At 41.2% G+C, this 17,063-nt stretch overlaps 1 protein-coding gene across 2 annotated transcripts in view; it reads right to left on the bottom strand.

Moving 5' to 3' along the window:
* Positions 1-17,063, bottom strand: part of LOC148891430 (RNA-binding Raly-like protein) — a 39,235-nt gene extending 22,172 nt beyond the window's left edge. For both annotated transcript variants that reach the window (XM_089008740.1, XM_089008741.1), the window contains exons 1-3: positions 16,931-17,063; positions 8,924-9,001; positions 458-732 (exon numbers count right to left, since the gene is read on the bottom strand). In XM_089008740.1, coding sequence (XP_088864866.1) covers positions 458-716 — 259 coding nt within the window. In that variant the 5' untranslated portion in view covers positions 717-732; positions 8,924-9,001; positions 16,931-17,063. The remainder of the gene's footprint in view (positions 1-457; positions 733-8,923; positions 9,002-16,930) is intronic.

Below are 17,063 nucleotides of genomic sequence, written 5' to 3'. Positions count from 1 at the left end.
TTCCCAAATTTGTTCAGGTTTTGGTTTTTCTTGCGGGAGGTGCCAATAAAGCGCTGGTCAGACCTCTAGCAATGTTTTCCCTTCCACAAGGGTGCGGCATTTGCCTTTTGTTTATATTGGGGCTTTGTTACAGCTTCAGCTGTTGTCAAAGCGCTATATAAATCAATATGCATGTATTGTATTTTGTATAGCCGCCTCCATTTCAAGCTCAGATAACTCCAGACCCATTTAACTTGGGAATTAACTTTTTCTGATGAAAGTCTATGGTTTCTTACTCCGAATTGAATGTTTATGTAGTCCTAAAACTCAATATCCCATGGGTCCAGCAATTTGAGTGAAAATGACAAAAACCCAGCTGGACACTGGAGTGGACACATTTTTGCACATGATCTGGCAGTTAATGAGTTAAAGGGCACTTTTCATGAATGATGGAAAAAACAGTTGAGATCAACGTTACCCAACGATTGTCCTGCAATGACCCTGTTGTTCTCGCCCGCCACGGCCACTCGGGCATTCCTCTCGCTGGCATACTGGACGAAGGCGTAGCCTTTGTGCACGGAGCATCCCACGATCTTGCCGTACTTGGCGAAGATGGCCTCGATGTCGGCCTTGCTCACCACCGCCGTGTTGAGGTTGCCGATGAAGAGGCGGGAGTTGAGCGAGCGCGGGTCATTCTTGTTGGTCACGTTGCTGGTCTGGCTTTTGCCGGTCATCATAGACCTGCCGCGGTGGCTGCCGGTAAACACAAAGGGATTCTTTGCTGTGAATGTTTGACTTTACTTTGCGTCTTCGACGCATTGAATATGACAACTTCACAAGATCTGACCAAACGTGTAGTGCAAACATCCATCAGTAAAACAGGTCTATGCATCGAAAGGCAACTTAGTGCCACATAATCTAAGACAATTAAAAATGATTATTTTATAATTATTTACATTATTTTACAAATGAAAAACTCAGGCAGACAGACTGTGTCAGACAGCGTTTGGGCGCCATTCCCACGCGTTTACAGAAGAGCTCACAACATAATAATAATAATAATAATAATAGACAGACAAATACAGTAGCTAGCTAGAGAGAGAGATAGAGAGATAAATAGATAGAGTAGCTAGCTAGGTAGAGAGAGAGAGAGAGAGAGAGAGAGAGAGAGAGAGAGAGAGAGAGAGAGAGAGAGAGAGAGAGAGAGAGAGAGAGAGAGAGAGAGAGAGAGAGAGAGAGAGAGAGAGAGAGAGACAGAGAGAGACAGTAGCTAGCTAGTGAGCGAGACAGATAGATACAGTAGCTAGCTAGATAGCTAGACAGACAGACAGATAGACCGATAGACAGATCGACCGATATATAGATTCCGTCAACAAAAAACATCGAAAAAAATTTGTGAGTACTCAGCCTCATGCTTGCAAAGAGTACATTTCCACACTCAACATTGTCACGCCCTATCAGTTATGCTCCCTGGGTGAGATTTGAACTGCTTTGGTTAAAAAAAAAGAGAAGTATGGGGCACTCGAACAAGTTTTCCTGGGGGTGCATGTCAGTTAGACAAATCATCTGCACTGAGCCAGCCCGGCAGCATGTAATGCTTTCTATATGTTAACACCGCTTCATGGCGTGTTTACAGCCAACCCGAGGCACCACATGCATGTTCCCGTCATGCTGCAGGCGCCAGTGGGGATGCGCAAGTGTGGTTGTAACAAGAGGGAAGAAGTCGTTTTGAGGGCCTCGCAGAGTTTCTGCCCATATTCGAGAATTGGTCATATTGACGATGAGCACGGTTTGGGTTGTAAAGAACGATCATGGCAATGGACATCAAACAACGGATGTAAACAAGCATTAATACAAAATGACAACAAAATATTTTAAATACTAATCCATCCACCCAAACACATCAAACCACCCATTTTAAATTTGTTTTCATATACAGTGATACCTCGGCTTACGAACGCCTTGGCTAACGAACTTTTCGGCTTACGAATGTTAAATTCACGACAATTTAATCTTGGCATACGAACTATTTCTCGGGATACACACAGAGCGCAACATTGAGTGAGCCCGTTCTCCAAACAAGGAAATGGGAGCCGACTTTTTTTTGTCCTCTTTTTCCATATATAAGGCGCACCTTCGATGAATGAAAAATGTTTTCCAAATATAACGCACACCACATTATAAGGCACAACAGTAAAGGCACTACTTCTACAGAGGGAAATGGAGTAGCTGCGAGACCTGTTGCAGCTCAATATTACTCAACATGTAAGGCGCACCTGCGTATAAGACGCAGTGTCATCTTTTAGGAAAATACTGTCCATACAATGAGAAAACAGAATGCTTTTGAGGTGCACCTTATAGTGCAAAAAATCCGGTAGCTGCATATATAAGCGACTCACAGGTAAGCGTAACTTCTCATTCGTAACAGCGTATGTTAGCGACAGTTACAATGCAAGGGAAGGCTCACGTGGATTTGTGCAAATGTTTCCCCTCTGTGCTTCCCCAAAGAAATGCAAGTCAGCGCAACCCGCCAGCGATTTATTCATCGCAAACAAACACCGGAGAAGACTCTGGCTTGAAACATAAGAACAGTAGAGGGATGGAATGATGCGATACCTATAGGTATGAAGAAGATATTTCCCAGCGGGGCACGCTGAATGAACAGATTCTCTTTCAACCTGGCAATATTCTCGACAGTAGATTTCCCTTCAGGATGGGGCACTTTCTTCCATTCACACAATGGAGGACAACTGCGGCTTTTGTAGACTTGATTAACCTAAAAGTTTGCGAGAGCAGAAAGTCCGACAAAGCCCGCAGTTGCGAGTGGCGAGGTCATTAGACGGTTGATTATGCAAGCATGAGCACATTTAAGCAGACTTAATTGGACAAAGCCGGGAGCCGCTGAATTGAAGCCCGTGCTGAGCATCAAGGGGTTACGGAGAAGGCCTCTGCTCGTTAATTAGCGGGGAAAAGAAGAAAGTGTGAAAAAATGTACATGTTCACTCAGCCATGTTGTAGGTATGCTAATTACAATTTGTCATGCTTTTGTGTGGGTAATTTCTGATTAAATATTTTTTTTCTTCCTCCTAAAAGCAAACTTGGCAAATTCGGCTCAGAAAAACAATCTGAAGACAATATGTACATCAGCGATGATTGGGCGAGTGAACAAGTCGTAGCTGTTACATCATCCATCCATCGACGACACATATTTGCTACCCGGCAGTACATCCATCTATTTCATCCTCCCATGCATCCACCCTTCAATCCATCCGTCATGATTACCGCATTATTACATTGAAGCGCAGCGTGCCGATCCGCTCCTGACAAGGCATCAGTCAAAGTGCAGCGTGTTATCGCGTTACGTATATCAGAGCCGAGTTTATATGGCGCAGACCTACACCCCACTCAAATGAAACTGAGTGGGGAAAACGCACAAGTGTCGGCAAATGAAAAGCAAGAAGAAAAGCAAGGTTTTTGTAAGCGCCTTATACACGAGAAAATATGGTACTTTCTATCATGCTTTGTTACAATATTCACATTTTAATCAATTCCAGGGTCACAATAGAAATGATAACTCGTTCACGCTAGCATGTAAACCGCTAGCAGCAGAAAGAGAACGTCATTGGTTAGATTTAGACTAGGGCTCATTGTTTTGACTCAGGGCACACGGCGAGCATGTGCCCTAAGTCCGTTCACAATTTCAGCTACCCACCCAACTGCAATTTGGAATTAGTTTTAGAAATCATCAAGCCATCCATCCATTTAGCTGTCACTATTCCTCACAATTCCGAAACGCACCCAAAACGTTTTTGAAGAAAAGCACACAGAGTGGTTTGGGTGAGGCGTGGTTGGGGGGGGGGGGGGGGCTGGGGGCTGAAGGGTAGGGGCACCATTTTTTTCCCATGTTCACTTCCTGTTGGTGTATCTGTCCTTCCTTTAGGTGTGGTTCATCTATCTCCCCACAGTTTCCCAATTTTCACCCGCCCCAATCCAAAACATTCAATCTACATCCTCCGCCTGCTAACAACCACCACCAAGCGCAGCAGGAACAGCCTCAAGAGCCCGAGGCAGAGTTGAGTGTTATTTTCTCTTTAATCATCCTACAAGTAATGCTTTATTCATTGCAAATTCCATCTGTGTTCTAAACAAGCAATGCTAGCTCTGAAACATTGCCCTACATGGCACTTTGGCATCAAATTAAAGTGGATTTCAAATCACAATCACCTGACCAACATAAAGTTGGGTCATAAATGTCAGTTCTTTTTAACAAACTTATTGTTTCCCTTTCAACTTCTGCTCGGTTTCTCTGCAAGCCTGACGGTAAGGATCTAAAAAGATACTGTGTTATCCTGTCTTGTTCCTTCGTGCTTTTGCCGGGTGGGCTCATGAGACCCTTAGAAACTTCTGAGTCTTGACCCATCAAAACTTTTTTTTTATTGGGGTGGGGGGGGTTCCCTGTCAGTGATTTAAAAAAACATAATAATAAGCATCACCAAGAATTATAAACGTTACATAATTATAAACGAATTATAAACTTCTATCTTGAGAATAAATAGTACATCTTTTTAAGACCCATATCATTGACCACTAATATAGGACAGACATCTCATGTGGCAGCACTTAAACGGATTCCCACTTAACTCATTCACTGCCATTCCCAAATTCATTCGGGAATTGAAAATATGACATAGAGCGCCATTCCCGAATTGGTCCAAGTTTTGTTTTGTTCTTGCTGGGATGCCAATAAAGCGCTGGCCAGACCTCTGGCGGTGTTTTTTTCCTTTCCACAAGGGGGCAGCATTTCCATGTTAGCGCTTTGTGCCAGCTTCAGTTGTTGTTAAAGCGCTATATAAACCAATATGTAGGCATTGCATTGTATTTTGGACAGCTGGCCCCATTTGAAGCTCATATAACTCCAGACCCATATAATTTAGGAATTAGCACTTTTTTTCTGAAGAAAGAAGAGAATCTAAGGTTTCTTACGCTGCATTAATGTTTATGTAGTCCTAAAACTCAATATTCTGTGGGTCCTGGAATTTGAGAGACAATGACAAAAACCCTGGCAGTGGAGTGGACACTTTTTGCACATTTGGCAGTGAATGAGTTAACACGACCACAAAGCTTGTTATTTCAGGATCATCTTGCTACATATGGCGCGTTTAATGATGCATCAAAGCAAAGAGTCTCACCTGCGTTGTCATCATTAGTGTGAAATAAGATTGTGTTTAATTTGCAGACGTCTTTACGAGCTGTCTGCTGTGACACATTAAACATGTCGCTTGTGCTATCATCAAACCACAGTGACAGGCGATGGTAAGGAATTAAAGCGCCAGAGACCGCGGATCCGTGGCTATAATCATCTTTTTTCTTTATTACTTTGAATGACAGCCAAACACATTAGGGACTAAGTGTGGACTCAAATCTAATTACTTTTTTTTTACTGTCTTAATTTAAAAGCTATGGCACGGCACAACTCCGCTCACTCTGCTTTTATGCACTGCCGTGTCATAAAATGTGAGGAGGTATTTAAAAAAATGCTGCGGCAAATGACATGAAAGCTGAGGAGAGTGATTAAAAGTGCCGGTTCTTCGTGGTTGCGTAGACTATAATTCATGAGCTGACGCACAAAGGCAAGAGAGTGAAACTGATCAACATGCATTAAGTCAAAATTTAACAATGGATTAGGGAGTTAAGCTACATTAGCGCTAAATGAAATGGAATCATTGAGCATAATGGATCAAAGCAAGGGTGGCGAACCTGCAGCCTGAATTAAAGCTGGAAGCAGTGATGAATTCCCTTAAATGAGTCTCTAACTTCCACGATATGCTCCACACACACATTTGATGGCCTGAGGGGAGGGTGGTGGGTGCTCAGCAACTTTAGCATCACCATCTGTCTAAGATACCAGATTACAACTGAGGCCCATTTAGCCAAATACCTCAGTATAAATTCATTAAATATAATTGCAACAAATGGCCACATCAAATCAAAACGTTGGCTGACTTTTTTTTTCAGTCCCTTTTCACATTTTTTTATGATTGACATGTCCGCCCAATTTCTTGTCAACTGGCCGAATTTGTCCCATGGGGTATATTTTTTATATACTCACTTTTTCATGGCAAATACTGGAAATAGTCCAAGTTTGACGCCGTGGTTTAGAATCACCTGTCTATCTACGATACATTTGGTTGGATTCCCTAGTCAGAGCTTTGGAATTCAACCAAAAATGGCTGCCTCAAACGGAAATGGCCAACTTCCTTTTCGATTACACGCATGGGTCTTTGAGACTTTTTTCCATATTATGATAGACACATCCACATAATTTTGCGTCCACTGGTGGAATGATTACTTTTAAGCACCCTTTCCATGGCCATGCTTTGAAATAAAATTATCACTCATCTCTGATGCCATGCCTACAGTCAAAAGCCTATAAATAAAAAATAAAAAACACAAAATAAAGAAAAATAAATAAAAATAAATATGCACATACATAAATAGACGCATAAATAAATATAAATAAATACATAAACAAATAAACAAACAAATAAACACACAAACAAATCAATAAATAAATACATACATACATAGATAGATACATAAATAAATGTGGCATTTGTTTGCTTTAAAGGATAACCGACACAATTGTTTTGTTTCCTAACTGACATCAGAAAAACGTTTTATAGCATCTAAAATACCCAAAACACGCAGGCTGATATTTTTAGTCAAATGCAAAACACCAATAAAAATGACTTAAAGTGTGCTAAATCTGCAAAAAAATGAGCATTTTCAAAAAGTCCCGCCCCCAGTTCGTGACGTCACGCCAAGACGTCTTGCCTTGCTTGAGAATCAAAACAATGGCTTCAGATTCGGAGAAGATGCTTTCTTGTTACACATCCAGTTATGAATATGATTCAAATAGTTCTGAAGATGAAAGCATAAATGTTTGCAATCGATTAAAGACGTTCTTCCGGATCGTTTTGAGGCATCAAGACTGATGTGTAGCACCCCACGAGAAGATGGCGCGAGAGCTCCGTTAATTTGTCTGCTTGGAATTTGTGTCAGCGAATATCAAATAGTAGTCTTGGTGCAACACAACAACGATTCACCATCGTGTTATTTATGTGTTTTCCTTCTAATTTCGCCATCAACACGGATCATCACGAAGTTTTCAGACCAAACAAAGTACCGCAAAATGCATTCTGTGTCCTTTCTCGTTCAGGGGCGTTCCTTCCGTGACGTGACGTCAGGACTCGTCACCAACTCAAAAACAAGACTTCCTGAATATTCAGCGTGAGTCTTAAAACGTAAAATAGAGCTATATGCGGTGGAATCTTTGTAAAATACGCCCAGTAGAAGTTATTTGAAGTGATTTTACAAATTATGGACACAACTTGTCCGGACGCGTCGGTTGTCCTTTAAATACAATCTAAAGGATTAATTCAGTATTTTAGGAGCCTTATAAAAGTTCAAACCAATTGGTCTCTTCAAACCAAAACATATTTTCTTTGTGCTTTCATGCGCTTGAATTTTGCCGGTCCCAAGCCCGGATAAATATAGGGGGTTGTGTCAGGAAGGGCATCAGACGTAAAAGCTTGGCCAAACAAACATGCAAATCAAACCTCTGAAGATAGAGGACACTGATTCGCTGTGGGGACCCCTCGAAGGGATAAGCCGAAAGGAAAAGAAGCTTTGATATTGCCAGTGAAAAAGGACCCTAAGACTGAATGACTACTTTTTTTTCAATTTAGTAGCAAGAATGAACCGAAAGTTGCCCTTGTATATCAGCCTGTGTGTTTTGGGTATTTTAGATGCTATAAAACGTTTTTCTGATGTCAGTGAGGAAACAAAAAAAATGGTGTCGGTTGTCCTTTAAATATGTATTTAAATGTACCTCATATGATGTTGACAACAAAACCAGTGGCCTTGGAATGATGCCGTCTCTACCCATCATACATTTGTTCCCGGTTCCCTTGCCAAAAGTGCAAAGTACTCGGCTAATGCGTGGTGGAAACTTTCTGACACTCAATTAGCAATTAAGGGCTTAATGAATAGACGCCCTCGCCAGTCCGTGTCGCTCCCAGCGGATGTTAATCTCCCCCTTTGCACAGTAAACAGTGGCTAACGCGGCAGAGACGACACAATGCTGCCGGGTATTGTGGGAATAGTATAAACCAATGTTGTCGCTCTCTTTTTCACATAAACGCTGACAGGAATGTCGAGTGCTAATGTGCAGAGCTGTGCCATTACACGTGAGAATACTTTTGAAGCTGTAGCCAAAATCAAACAACTTCTTTGAACTATTTTTACCCCATCTTTTAAGTCAGTCTTTTTATGCTACGACTAGTTATATTTTGGCAAGTTTCTACTTCCTGTTTTGCCAGACAAGAGACATCTCAGCTAGCCTGCTAACCGTTGCCAGCATGCCTTTGCCGGTAGTAAACAAACCATTATTAGATTGACAAGCAATGTGTGAGTTTGAACAATGTGTATGTAATAGTCAATGAGTTAGCAGCGTCTTTAGAAATTACCAACCTCTGAGGGGTTAACCAGTGATTAAAATTTCGTTGGCTCCATGAAAAAACTTCTTATGAGCAAATTATTTTGATTTCAATCTTGTTGTGGTTATTTTAGGCCATCTGTTCATCACGTTCGAGAAGAGAATTGACTACAACGGCCATGTGAGCTTCTCATATTAGCTACAAGCTAGCTAGCTAAGCTAACTCGTGATCAAACACCATAGAACAGGAGGAGGAACGGGAATCATTGGGAAGGGGAAAAGGAGAAGCAATTCCATCGGCTCTTAGACCGACTATCAAAGTGAAGAAGTAAGGCATACATACATCAAGGGAGGTAGGTGGATATTAGCTTATAAATTATTACTCTGTCCTTTTTTATGTTACGCCATCAGCCCCCGTCATTTACATATTACTCATACCTCCCATACCTTTAATGAACTGCGTTTTCGGAAGGGTGAGGTGCTGTTTGGCCGCGTCGTGGGTGGCCGCGTGACCGCTCCGACCTCCTGTAAAGAGAATACATCACGATTTCAATCAGCCTCATCTCTCACTTTCCCGCTGAATTTATGCCGGTGCTGCGAGGCGTGGCGACACACGGGGAGGCACCCGGCGCTTAAAATGAGTCACGACCGCCGTGATCTGATTGGAAGCAACCTATAGCCTCGCTCCGGCTGACGATGGCTGGGAGATAAAAGCAGCAGGACGTATAGGGGGAGCAACGCTATGTCGCACCTTCTCATCATGACCACTTGATGATTATCGCAACATTTTTATATCCGTCATTGAATATCGCCGACTTCATCTGTGAGGTCTATGCTAGTGCTGCAGCCAACACAGTTGTAAAATATAAAATCTCTGACACCACACCATTCACAGATGATACAAATCAAAGTCCTTTGTTCTCAACAAGTTGGACTGTATCAGTTCCGACTATAGGACAGGAAGAAAGTATAAATTTACCAAAATAAAATCAGCCCAAAGCTGGACCATCTTAGCTTAACATCAAAGTGCCTTCACTAACAAACATTTGGACGTGAACAGTTCCAGCTGGGAGACTGAATAACTCATTCGCTGCCAGACATGTGCAAAAATGTGTCCACTCCAGTGCCAGGGTTTTTGTCATTGTCACTCGAATTCCAGGACCCACAGAGTATGGAGTTTTAGGACTACATAAACATTAAATCCAGCGTAAGAAACCTTAGACACTCTTCTTTCATCAGAAAAAAAGACTTAATTCCTAAATTATATGGGTCTGGAGTTATATGAGATTGAAGTGACGGTGGCTGTCCAAAATACAATGCATACATATTGGTTTATATCGCTGATATGCTGATATAGTCCTAACATGGGGGGAAAAAAAAGGAAAATTCTGCCCCCTTGTGGAAGGGAAAAAACATTGCCAGAAGTAAGGCCAGCGCTTTATCGGCACCCAAGCAAGAAAAAACAAAACCTGAACAAATTCGGGAATGGTTCTCTGTCATATTTTCAATTCCCGAATAAATTCGTGAATAGCAGTGAATGAGTTAAGGAGGGGACAATAACAGGAAGTAGGAGCCTACCAAAATAAAAGTAGCTCAGACATTGTTTTATAATAATAATAATAATACATTTCATTTTAAGCGCCTTTCAAAGCTCTCATGGACACTTCACAGTCACAGACAAGCGTAGGTACTATAATAAATAAAATACAATCACAAATAGAATACAATAAATAAAATACAATTATAATTCGAAACAAGAGAAAGAGCTACAAAGAAAATGCTTTGTGTTTCACTGAATGTTTTCACTGTCATATTACTTTCTTTTGCGAGGTGAGCAGCAATGACTAGCAGAGAGAATGTCCCTACAGTTGCTTTTTAAATCCTCAACTATTCATAAAATAAATTCATAAGATGAGAATCACACTTATTGTCACGTTCTCCATCACCTGCCTTTCATCTGTCATAAAAGATGTCAATTATATCCCGAATGTTAACTTTGCTTAACAATTTTTTTCTCTCGTTAGCATGTTTGGCTGTGAGCTAATCATTTGCTGCTCTAATGACGCAGTTTGTTAAAACTAGTGGAGGAAGGTTATCTGTGGCGAACCCTGAATGGAAAAGTCGAAAGAAAAAGAAAAAGGAAGGTTAGATTTGTTAGCAAAAGTGGAGAAATCGCTTTGTGCAAGGAAACAGAAGGAAGTCAAGCCGTGTCTTAGATGAAGAATAGGTATAATCCCTTTGTGTCTCTCCTTGAAAATGAAAAAAAAATACATTTATTTAAATGATGTAATTTCTGAATCAAAATTGACAGCAAAGCCTGCTGCCGCTTAATGTTCCCCGAGGCCATTTTGCAAACACTGATTTTTCGAAGCGCAACCATGGGAAAGACTTGCTTGCGCCAGACTATTTTGAAGAAGTTCATTGAAATCAAAATACATTTGTACGGGCTAACCAAGAAACGGGAATTTTCTAAACTATGACAGAGGAAAAATGCAACAAAAAGTGCCTTACGTGGTTATAGTCGCTTTTTGTAAAATTAAAGGACAACCAACACCACTTTTTGGTTTCATATCAGAAAAACGTTTTATAGCATCTAAAATACCCAAAACACGCAGGATGATATTTTTAGTCAAATGCAAAACACCAATAAAAATGACTTAAAGTGTCTAAAAACTACTTCAAATTGGACCCGGAAATGGCCAGTTAGAGAACGTCCCGCCCCCTTGTTCGTGGTGTCACGCCAAGACGTGTTGCTTTGCTCGAGAATCAAAACAATGGCTTCAGATTCGGAGAAGATGCTTTCTTGTTACTCATCCAGTTATGAATATGATTCAAAAAGTTCTGAAGAGGAAAGCATTCATGTTTGCAATCGATTAAATAATTTATTCTGTGTCATTTTGAGGCATCTGGACAGAAATGTAGCAGCCCAAAAATGCAGAAGATGGCGACAGAGCTCCATGGAAATGGGCTTATTTGTCTCCTGGGAATTTTTGTCAGCGAATATCAAAAAGTTGTCTCGGTGCAACACACAACGATTCACCATCACGTCATTTATGTATTTTCCTTCTAATTTCGCCATCAACACGGATCAACATGAAGTTTTCAGACCAAACAAAGTACCGCAAAATGCATTCTGTGTCCTTTCTCGGTCAGGGGCGTTCCTTCCGTGATGTGACATCAGGAATCGTCACCAACTAAAAAACAAGACTTCCTGAATATTCAGCGCGAGTCTTAAAACGTAAAATATAGCTATATGCGGTGGAATCTTTGTAAAATACGCCCAGTAGAAGTTATTTGAAGTGATTTTACAAATTATGGACACAACTTGTCCGGAGGCGTCGGTTGTCCTTTAAAGCTAATGCTGATATTGTGGGCATCCTCTCGTTGCATCATTGTACTTATTTCGGAGTGACACACTGCCACATATACGCACTGAAATTGCTTTCCCACTGTCAGATTACGAAAAAGTCATTCTAAAAAGAACACAGGAAGCCATTGTGCCCATGTGGATTCTCATTTTGTTCCTTATCGCAGGCTGAAACCTGTTTTAAACCCTCTGAATGGGGGTCACAGAGCTTGAAATAGCATCAGACTCGTACGGTGCGTCGGGGCGGTGAGGGCAGGGGTTAGTGAGCAAAGACGAGGCAGACGCTGAGGCGAGAATGTGCGTAATAAAGTTCTGGCAGCTGCCCACGGTGCTGAAATCAAACGGCATCTCCTGTTAAAAAAAAGGAAAAAAGGGGGGGGGGGGGAGAAAAGATGCCGGCGCTGAGATGAAGACGCCGCAGGGCTAATGGCACTGCCTCGCGACAGACGGCGCTCGCACACTGAGCCTGTTGTTTGTGGAAAGACGGCCTGGAGCCGCGTTGAAAGATACATTTTAGCGTGGCAGGGAGAAAAAAAAAAGAGTGGCGCTAATAAGGAACAGTGGGCATTGGCACATGCATAATGGAACACGACACCAGTGGTTCGTTTGTAAATGTTGACACGTTCTCTGGGCTTCTTCATATTTCTGAAGTACTCTTTCTTTCCCGCTTGTCGAACTCCGAACGTGTTATCGCCCACTTTGGGCTTCGGGAGAGTCACGAGAAATTAATCTCAATTTTGACCTTTCCACTGAATCAGAGCTTGTTTTAAAAAACCTTCCCAGAAGAAAACGGAAGGGTCAGTGGTAATCAAGGAATTACCGCCATCACTTTTGTGCTTCCTGGTTAGTTGGTGTCTAACTTGGCTGATCTTCACAAAAAGCACCTGTCAAAAGGCATCTGAACGTCCTTTTTTGATTGTGAGTTGATAGCTCACTATCCACGCCAAACCAACCAAAAAGAAAAATGTAAGTAGGCTAAGGCTTTAAGGATGTCTGCCTGCCTTAACTTGTAGCTCATAGTGATTCCGTGCATGTGTACCTAAAGCCGAGCTATTCTAGACCCCCCCTCCCCCCAGCCAGAGATAAGCATTGTTTGCTTAGCGGCACATTTCATTCTCAGCTAGCCTGACCTGATGGCCAGCATGCAAAATTCAGCTGGCTGGAAAAAAACGTCAAATGTCCTGTGTCTTACAATAATGATTTCGGGCAGAGATGGCGGAATGTTTAAATCACCGTTGTTAAAGTCAAGTCAAGCCCGGGGGCCAAATTTGTCCCGACATGCTATTGGGCCCGCGAAAGCAAATCAAACGTGAAATTCAGTGACGCTCGCGAAAGTCGCAACCGAAATTAAATTTCAAATCGTCCCATGTAAACCAGCATAACCATAATTATTTTTGACTTCAAATTTGAAAACTAGTAATTAATTAATTTGTTGTGCTCTCTATACGTAATATGTGGAGTGGATTAAACATTCTAATGGCATCCCCAAATTCATAACGGCCCTTGAAAGGAAATTGTAACCATAATGTGGCCCGCGGCAAAAAATTTGTTTGACACCCTTGGTTTAAAGGACAACCGACACCTCCGCATAAGTAATAATCTGTAAAATCACTTCAAATGACTTCTAGTGAGCGCATTTTACAAAGATTCCACCGCATATAGCTATATTTAACGTTTTAAGACTCGCGCTGAATATTCAGGAAGTCTTGTTTTCGAGTTGATGACGATGCCCGAAGTGTCGTGACATTCGGAACGGCCCTGACCGAGAAAGCAACACACAATGCATTTTGGGTCCTTTTTTCCGTCTGAAAACACAGTGTTGATCGCGAAATTAGAAGGAAAACTACATAAATAACGCAATGGTGAATTGTTGTGTGTCGCAGCCAATTGCGGTAACACGCATAAAGAAGGTGTAAGTTTACACAAATTCCCAGCAGACAAATCAACCCATTTCCAATTGAACAAAGCAGTCGAGCACCAGCGGAGGCGAACGAGGAAGCTAACCAGAGTTAGCGATTCGATGCTTGGATAGCGGAAGTTTGATGCATGTTTACTCATTTAGTCACACTGCATGCGAACTGTGAGCTCAGCTGGTGAAAGAGAGCAATCGCCATATTAGTGGAGCAAACCGATCGGACAAGCATCCACTTTCCACCGTGTCATTTTTTACTCTGGAGCACTGTCTGAGCTTTCTCTCTCGTCTCAACATCTGATGTTCGTGCAGCGGTCTCTTATGTGTGTGTGCGTAAAACCCATCCCTCTGTCTTCTACTACGGATTTTAACCAATCACGGGCGGCTTTACAGCTCTGATAAGCGGCTTTATATAATGGACGAAACACAGCTTGTGCGCCATCTTGTAACTGGATGAGTAACAAGAAAGCATCTTCTCCGAATCTCAACTCGCAAGGCAGTTTGTAAAGTAGTATCCTGACGTGACGTCACGAACAAGGGGGCAGGACTTTCTGAATCAGTTTCGAGCTCATTTGTAGCAGTTTTGGGACACTAAGTCATTTTTATTGGTGTTTTGCATTTGACTAAAAATATCAGGCTGCGTGTTTTGGGTATTTTAGATGCTATAAAACGTTTTTCTGATGTCAGTTAAGAAACAAAAAAAATGTGTTGGTTGTCCTTTAAATGAATAGAGCTCAACACCCAAAAAATCCTTTGTTGATCATCTTTGTTATTTGACTTAACGAAACAAATCTAATTAAAATGCCCAACTTTAGCATCCCGCCCACCATTTTTGAAGATAGAGTGCTTGAGATACAAGTGTTTTGAGTTACGAGTGTGGTCATAGCGCACATTGAACTCCTTCCTCAAGTTAAAACAATTACAGCGACTGATACATGTTATTATATCGGAGCTGAGATAGTACAATTGTATGTTGTTGCCACCCAATGAAATAAATCGCGTTGTCATCATCTAAAAAGGTGCAGATTTCACGGCTAAATGCACAGTGAGATGAAATCACGGTTATTTCAGTATACATACGTTTTGACATTTTTGTTTGGTGGCATGTGATGAGGCGACAGTCAACAGTCGAACAATTCTTCAAATCAACAAGGAAGGTTTGTATCATGAACAGGGCCAGTGAAAGAACTAGATGAGATGAGATTTATTTGTCTCACATTGGAGAAATTGCCAATTCACAGCAGCAAAGTTACGAAAGGAAGACTCAGACTTTCATTTCTTTCATAACTTTGCTGCTGTGAAATGTAAATTTCTCCACTGCGAGACTATTAAAGGCAAATCCAATCCAATCCAATCCAAAAAAAAATGAAGTACACAAACAAAATATAGGAGGATGACACTCCACTTCCTACTCTGCCAACAATTCATTAAGGCCGTTTTTCCACTCGCCAAGCGTTTGTGGTCTGACAGCGCTTTGTCAGTTACCGAAGTGCACGGCGGCAAACAACAAGGTGTGCTCACAGCTGGGCCTGCCTCCTTTGGCAGGTTGTGTTTTCTGTTTCGGTGACGCACATTTGCACTGTCAATGTCCAATTTGCGTGATACTGCACTGCGAGAGCTCACTATTGATTCATTGTAGAGCTAGGCAATTCATTGTTTTTATTGATTAATGTGAGGTTATTGCTTGGAATATAAAAAAAAATTGTTCTTTTTAATTTTATTTCATAGTTGTAGGACATAAGTATCAAATTACCTTTCTGCACGTTTAAATCAGGGATGCCCAATGTCACTCGGGAGATACCAGTCGATCACAAAGAAACCTGGGTCGCACTCATGTCATTCGTTCAATGATTGCCCCGCCTTTCAGTTTATTGCTATTGATATAATATACTGTAGCTGCCTGTCAAAAGAATTGTTTGTTTCTTGATTGATATTCGAGACAACCAGTCTCATGCCACTTGCACTGGCAAGGAGCAACCAGCAAAACTAGCTGACTAGCTTATGTCGCATCTGCTCTAAATTTCAAAATAAAGTGTGAAAATGATTTGGGGGTCCACTACAGGATGCCCTTTCATACCGAGAGAGACTTCTGTGGGACTCTGTGATAAAGCGGGTGAGAGAAAACGGGTGATTTGAACGAGCAGGTGACACTAGAGAACGCACGTTTTTGTTGTTATAAAATATTTCCTTTTCTTCTAATATTTGTGTATGTTGGTATTTTGCATTTTATAATCTCAATGATTCAATAGATTTTAATTTTTTTGTATTTTTCAAATCATGTCTATCATAATTATTCTTATTTGAAACTGTGTACTTAACATCAACATAAACATATCTCAAGTCTATGCTTGCAAATCAAATGGGGATACGTTATTTTTAATGAAATCGACTGAAAGATGGATGTTATTGTTAAAGTCCAAAGATAGATGGTGACAAATTTCGTGTATTTTGAGATTTTATATTATTTCCAAATCTATGGTTTTCTACTTCCTAATGTTGTCATATTTTGTTGTATCAAGATTTTTTGTTGATATGCTTGAATGTATATTTTAGTTTCTAGAAGAAATGTATATTTTTTTTTACTTTTTGTGTTTTCCAAATACAAATAAATGAAAAAAATAACATTTGAAATATTTTTAATAAGTCCCCTGTCGGAAAAGCTGATTAAAATTGATCCTGTGACTGTAAAGTGACCTTGAGAGTTTTGAAAGGCGCTTATAAATGAAATGTATTATTTATTTATTATAAAATGTGCAATCATGCAGCAAAAGTTCACCTGTCGTCCGCACGAAGAACTCGCTTCCCAAGTCCCATTGTCACCTGCTCAGAAACTAATAAAAATCCTCCAAAATCGAGTGTTTTTGGTCCCCTTACCGACGCTCCAAAACAAAAAAATAATAAACAATCACCCCCCCAAAAAAAGGAGTCAAATTGCTCAAAAGGAGGCACCATAGAAACCGTGTGTGGAAGACAGAGCAAAAGGGGAATGCCGCTATAATGGATAAACAAACATATCCGAAAGCATTCCACGAGCACGTACGTTTCCTTTTGAGAGATGAATTGAAAGCATTGCATGCGCACAACAACCGTGACAGGAACACCAATCACAAAACAAGAAAAAAAACAACAACAACAACAACAAACAAAAGAATAAAAAGCAAGATCAAATACTCACCGAGCGGGAGTATGGAAAAAGAAATGTGGCGCTGGAGCTTGGCTCGCAGGCAGGCTGACACTCTCTTCAGTGTGTCCACTGGCTGCTCGCAGCATCAGCCGGCGCTGGCGTCACGTGACGAAGGAGGGGGCCG

The sequence above is a fragment of the Hippocampus bargibanti genome, linkage group LG11, assembly GCF_051943395.1.
Source record: "Hippocampus bargibanti isolate YZ-2025 linkage group LG11, ASM5194339v1, whole genome shotgun sequence".
NCBI classification, from domain to species: Eukaryota; Metazoa; Chordata; class Actinopteri; order Syngnathiformes; family Syngnathidae; genus Hippocampus; species Hippocampus bargibanti.
This window is presented reverse-complemented; position numbering and strand designations above follow the sequence as displayed.